We start from the raw sequence: 6995 nt of genomic DNA, 5'->3' as shown, positions 1-6995 counted from the left end.
TAGTCACAACAGACGCTATCAGGTTGCGGCCTTTTCCTTTTTCTTTAAAAGGTGAAGCCAAAATATGATTGCAAAGTCTTCCAAGAGGTTCAATCACTACATGGGAGTCAATTGACTCAAATATTTCTTAATAAATATTTTTCACCTGCAAAAACATTTAAAATGAAGCAAGAAATCAATAATTTTTTGCAAACAGATACTTAATCTGTATACCAAGCATGGGAACGATTAAAATCAATGCTAAGAAAATGGCCACACCATGGTATCCATGATCCTGACATTTATATATTTTTTTATCATGGTCTTAAACCCTCTGTTAGAAATGTTATTGATGCAGCATTAGGAGGATTCATAATGAGCAAAACTACTGCAGATGCCATGCAATTACTCAATGAAATTTCAGAAAATGCTGTTCAATGGCCCTCTGACAGAATGATTGTTAAGAAAGCAGCAGGAGTCAATCAGGTTGAAGCTTGGAATTCATTAGCGCAACAAATTGCAACTCTAACACAAAAAGTTGAGGCATTTCAGGTAAATACTAAATCATCATCTCAACATGATAATTGTGACGTTTTTGGAGGCAATCATCCCAATCATGAATGCCAAGCTTCAACGCAAAATGAAGAACAAGTAAATATTATTGGGTATAGAAACAGTTATCCATTCGGTAGTCCCATGGCACAAAAACATCTGGGATTCCAATGGAGTAACCCAAATGGTGCTGAAAATCCTCAAAGATTTTTCAATCAAAAGCAGCAGGTACAAGGACCACCTAGTTTTCAAAATCAAAATAGAGGGCAACAAGATTTCCAGAAATATCAACAACCACCCCAAAGAGCTCATCAGCAAAGCCTCGAAGACATGATGTACAAATTCATTAAGGCTACTGATGAGAAGGTTGAAAGTCAAAGTTCAGCCATCAAGAATTTAGAAATTCAGATGAGCCAATTAGCAACCCTCATGTCTGAACAAATAAAAGGCGCTCTACCAAGCAACACCGAAAAAAATCCAAAGGAACACCTCAAAGCCATCTCTTTGCAGTCAGGTAAAACTCTTGATGATCCATATGCAGATAGACAAGGAAAACCATAAGAAGTGGAATAGGTAAATGAAGGTGAGAATAAAAGAGACTCTGAACTTCTAAAAGAACAAAAAGAAAAAGGAAAAAAGGTACAAAAAAATGAATTGAAGACAAATCCTCACTCTGTACCCCTCCCGTTTCCCCAAAAAATGAAAAGAGAAAATCTTGACAAACAGTTTTTAAAGTTTCTAGATATTTTAATTCAACTTTATATTAACATACCTTTCACAGAAGCTTTGAAACAAATGCCTTCATATGCTAAATTTCTCAAATAAATTTTGTCAAGTAAAAAAAATTGGAAGAAGTTTCAGTTGTTAAGCTTACAGAGAAATGTAGTGCTATACTTCAAAATAAGCTTCCATAGAAACTTGGTGAACCAGGGAGTTTTACAATTCCTTGTACTGTGGGAGGTGCTCACTTTGAAAAGGCATTATGTGATTCGGGTGCTTCAATAAATCTAATGCCTTTCTCAATTTTTAGGAAATTAGAACTTGGTGAAATGAAAGATACTGGTGTGTCTCTTCAATTAGCTGATCAAAGTACTAAAAGACCCAAAGGAATAATTGAAAATGTCCTCGTTAGAATAGATAAATTTGTATTCCCAGTTGATTTTATAGTACATGAAATGGAAGAAAATACTGAGGTACCTTTAATTTTAGGTAGACCATTTCTCGCAACATGGAGAGCGATCACTGATGTTTATCAAGGACAATTAATATTGCGAGTTGATAAGGAGAGAGTAATTTTTGATATGCAGAAAATGATGAAATTTTCTGGGAATGAGTCATCATCATTTTGTTATCAAATTGACTTACAAGATAACCTTGTAGATGAATTCAAGAATAATCAATTAATTACTGATTCATTGGAAAGATGTTTAGTTAGGTCAGGTATCACAAGTGATGAAAATCCCACAATCAGAGAAGAAGCTGAAACATTGGAAAAAGAATCAGAAAATGAGAAAATCTCACAACAAGAAGTTCAATCAAAAATTGAACTCAAAAATCTTCCTTCTCATTTAAAATATATTTTTCTTGAACCTGAATTATTTACAGTAATCATTTCATCTTCTTTAACTCCAGAACAGGAATACAAACCGATAGAGGTCTTGAGGAAACATAAAAGAGCTTTAGGGTGGACTATAGCAGACATCAAAGGAATTTATCCAGCTATTGTATGCATAGGATCCTCATGGAAGAAAATTACAAACCAATAGTCCAACCACAAAGGAGACTAAATCCAGCAATGCAAGAAGTTGTCAAGAAAGAAGTGGTGAAACTTCTAGCCGCATGTATCATTTATCCAATATCTGATAGGCCTTGGGTAAGTCCTGTACAGGTAGTACCAAAGAAAGGAGGTATGACCGTAATAAAAAATGAAAATAATGAACTCATACCTACTAGAACAGTCACAGGATGGAGAGTCTGAATTGATTACAGATGACTTAATGATGCCACGAGGAAAGATCATTTTCCTTTGCCTTTTATTGACCAAATGCTTGAAAGAATTGCAGGCCATAGTTTTTATTGTTTTCTTGACGGATATTCTGGGTATAATCAGATACCAATTGCCCCAGAAGATCAGGATAAAACCACATTCACATGCCCTCAAGGTATGTATGCTTATAGAAGAATGCCATTTGGACTTGTAACGCTCCTGCTACATTTCAGCATTGTATGTCGGCAATTTTCTCAAATATGATTGAAAAGTTTCTTGAAATTTTCATGGATAATTTCACACTTTTTGGTAAGACATTTGAAGATTGTCTCTATCATTTAACTTTGGTGCTTAAAAGATGCGAAGAGATAAATTTAGTTCTTAACTGGGAAAAGTGTCCCTTTATGGTAACAGAGGGAATTGTTTTAGGACATAAAATCACTGCTAAAGGAATAGAAGTTAATAAGGCTAAAATTGATCTTATAGCAGGATTACCCCCCCCCCACTGTTAAAGGTATTAGAAGTTTCTTAGGGCATGCAGGTTTTTACAGAAGGTTTATAAAAGACTTTTCAAAAATTTCAAAACCTCTGACTAACCTACTAATGAAAGATGTTAAGTTTGAATTTTCATATGATTGCAAAAAAGCATTTGAGTTTCTCAAGGAACAATTGACTAATGCTCCAATTGTTGTCTCTCCTGATTAGAGCCAGCCATTTGAAATAATGTATGATCCAAGTGATATAATAGTAGGAGCGATATTGGGACAAAAAAAATATCTTTAGACCCATATACTATGCCAGCAGAACCCTCAATGAAGCTCAAATGAATTATGCAACAACCAAGAAAGAGTTATTGGCAGTAGTATTTGTGTTTGACAAATTTCGTTCTTATTTGATAGGAACGAAGGTTACAGTGTTCACCGATCATGCAGCCTTAAAGTATCTATTAGCAAAGAAAGACGCTAGACCTAGATTGCTAAGATGGATACTCCTTTTGCAAGAATTTGATCTCGAAATAAAAGATAGAAAAGGTTCAAAAAATCAGGTAGCTGATCATTTGCCACGTTTAGAGAATCCTCCTACTGGAATACTAGATATCCAAGAGGAATTTCCTGATGAGCATATCTTTTCAGTCGCGACGGTTGTAACTAAACCGCCTTGGTTTGCTGATATTGCCAATTATTTAGCGGGGGATGGATTCCGAAACATTTGTCTTACAATCAAATAAAAAAGCTTTAAAAAGAGGCAAAATATTATTATTGGGAATATCCTTATTTGTTTAAATTTTGTGCAGATGACATAATCAGGAGATGTGTACCTGAAACAGAAATGAACAACATTTTAAGTCACTGCCATGATGGAGCTGTAGGAGGACACTACGGAGGAAGAAGGACAACAACTAAAGTACTTGAAGTTGGTTTTTTCTGGCCTACTGTGTTCAAAGATGCAAAATATTTTGTTGCCGCTTGTGACCAATGTCAAAGAACCGGTAACATTTCAAAAAGGGATGAAATACCTCTTAACTCTATTATTGTGTGTGAAATATTTGATGTTTAGGGCATTGACTTCATGGGTCCTTTTCCTCCTTCAAATGGTTGCGAATATATTTTAGTAGCTGTTGATTATGTCTCAAAATGGGCAGAAGCAATTGCTACTAAAAAAATGATGCTCCAGTTGTTTGCGATTTTCTCAAGAAAAATATCTTTTCTAGATTTGGAACTCCACGAGTTATCATAAGTGATCAAGGAACTCATTTTATAAATAGACAATTTGCTTCTTTGTTGTCAAGATATGGAGTTACTCATAAAACAGGAACTCCATATCATGCTCAAACAAGCGGACAAGTAGAAGTATCCAATAGAGAATTAAAAGAATTTTAGAAAAAACTGTTGGTTCTTCTCGAAAAGACTGGTCTCTAAAATTAGATGATGTTTTGTGGGCTTACAGAACTGCTTTCAAAACTCCAATAGGCACATCTCTTTATAGACTAGTTTTTGGAAAATCTTGCCATCTACCTGTAGAATTGGAATATAAAGCATATGGGCTATAAAATTATTAAATTTAAACTTGCCAGTTGCAGGGAAAAATTGTCTACTACAGCTTGATGAGTTAGAAGAGTTCAGGCTTACAGCATATGAAAATGCTAAATTGTACAAAGAAAAAAACAAAAAAATGGCATGACAAGTTCATTCGCCATAAAAGCTTTAGAGTTGGAGATAGTGTTCTGTTATACAATAGTCGATTGAGATTATTTCCAGGAAAGTTTAAGTCACGATGGACTGGACCGTATGTCATAACTAAAGTATCCCCTTATGATGCCATTGAAATACAACACATGAATGGGGGAAGCAAATTCAAAGTGAATGGCCATCGTTTGAAGCCTTATGTCACAAGAACATTTGACAAATAGGTTTCAAATCCCGTATTTTCGAGCAGCCTTGTGTGTGTGTGTGATGACCCAAAAAGGTCATCACTTGCTTTTAAATTGAATCCCGTATTTTCGAGGCCTTGAAAACCTCACTTAGCATCACCTCGATTTGCATGCACAGTCTGGGCGCGTAGCAAAAAGCTTAGATATGAAAATCTGCAAAAAATGATAAGTTTTGGCTGTAAAATGAATAAATTTGACTTCAGTCAACATTTTCGGTAAACGGACCCGTAATTTGACAGTCCCGGAGGGTCCGTAGGAAAATGACTTGGGCGTATGCCCTGAATCGAATTCTGAGGTCCCAAGCCCGAGAAATGAATTTTTTTTAAAGAAAATTATTTTCTAAAATTGTTTAAAGGAATTTGAAATTAAATTTGATTAGAATATGATGGTATCGGGCCCGTATTTTGGTTCTGGTACCCGTTACAGGTCTTATATATAATTTAAGACGATCCTGTGAAATTTGGTGAAAAATGGATGTCATTTGACGTGATTGAGACCTAAATTGCAAAAGTTGATGTTTTACGAAGTTTGAGAAAAATTCTTTGATTTTGAGGTTTAATTCGTTGTTATTGAGGTTATTTTTTCGATTTGATTGCACGGATAAATTCGTATGATGTTATTGAGTTAGTACGTATGTTTGGTTAGGAGCCCCGATGGCTCTGGTGAGTTTCGGGTAGGTTCCGGTATGCCTTAGGCCTAAAAACACAGTTGTTGTAGGTTCAGAGAAATTTGCAGGTCTCTGAACCGGCTAGTGCGGTCCGCGAAAATTCGTGTGCGACCGCAAAAGGGGCCAGTGCGGTCCACGTGAGGTTTCGTGCGGTGCACGATGGAGGCTCTGCGGCTGCAGTCGGTTTTGTGCAGTCCGCATGGCTTCACAGGTCCTCAGGTTCACTGGGCTGTGCGGCCACAGTCGGTTTTGTGCGTTCCGCACAGGGGGTCCGAGAGGGGTATAAATAAATGGGATTTTCAGTCATTAGTCATTTTCTTCATTTTTCAAAAACCCCAAAAACATAAGAGGCGATTTTTCAAATGACTTTTCTTCTCCAAAACATTGGTAAGTGATTTCTAACTCGTTTTCTTCAATCATTAACATCTTTTCACATGATTTCAACTCAAAATCAATGATTTTCATGGGGGAAATTGGGTGTTTGGGTGGAACCTAGGTTTTTCAAAAATTGGGGATTTGGACCTCGATTTGAGGTCCGATTTCAAAACAAACCATATATTTGGGTTCGTGGGGGAATAGGTAATCGGGTTTTAGTTCGAACCTCAGGTTTTTACCATGTGGGCCCGGGGGCAATTTTTGACTTTTTGGGTAAAACTTTAGAAAATTCATTTTCATGCATTGGGGTTGATTCATTTAGCGTTTATTGATGTAATTAAGTAACTTGTGGCTAGATTCGAGCGAATTGGTGGTGGAATCAAGGGGTAAAGCTATAATTGAAACATGAATTGTGTTTGTGGCATCGAGGTAAGTGCTTGGTCTAACCTTAGCTTGAGAGATTAGGAGCTGTGTCTTATTTTCTACATGTTAATAGTGGAGTACGACGTATAGGCATGGTGACGAGTATCTATACGTTGGTGTCAAGCATGCCCTTGAGTCTTGTACTATAACTGTTATGACTCCGTTGTGATTTATTGCGATTCATATGTTATTATCACCATTGTTCCCTTGCCGTGATATTTGTTTGATATTAATGGTCCCTTGCCGGGATGTTTGTTGATAGTATTGTTCTCTTGCCGGGATGTTGTTGAAATATCATGGTTCCCTTGCCGAAAAGTCATTATACTACTCTTGTTCTCTTACGGAGATTCCTTGTGATTATTGTTGGCTTGTAAATGGGAGCGGGTGGTACGCCTACAACAAGATATAATGAAATAGGAGCGGGTGGTACGCCTACCACAAGATATAATAAAATGGGAGCGGGTGGTACGCCTACCACAAGATATAATGAAATGGGAACGGGTGGTACGCCTACCACGAGATAAATTAAATGGGAGCGGATGGCACGCCTGCCACGAGATAAATGAAATGGGAGCGGGTGG

General features: G+C 36.8%; 1 protein-coding gene across 1 annotated transcript; it reads left to right on the top strand.

Moving 5' to 3' along the window:
* Positions 1-237: 237 nt before the first annotated feature.
* On the top strand, positions 238-2297 carry LOC138883513 (uncharacterized). Its single transcript, XM_070164205.1, has 2 exons — positions 238-1045; positions 1462-2297. Exons 1-2 carry the CDS (start codon positions 238-240, stop codon positions 2295-2297), a joined length of 1644 nt encoding a protein of 547 aa, XP_070020306.1.
* Positions 2298-6995: the final 4698 nt, after the last annotated feature.

The sequence above is a fragment of the Nicotiana sylvestris genome, chromosome 12 (genome assembly GCF_000393655.2).
Source record: "Nicotiana sylvestris chromosome 12, ASM39365v2, whole genome shotgun sequence".
NCBI classification, from domain to species: Eukaryota; Viridiplantae; Streptophyta; class Magnoliopsida; order Solanales; family Solanaceae; genus Nicotiana; species Nicotiana sylvestris.
This window is presented reverse-complemented; position numbering and strand designations above follow the sequence as displayed.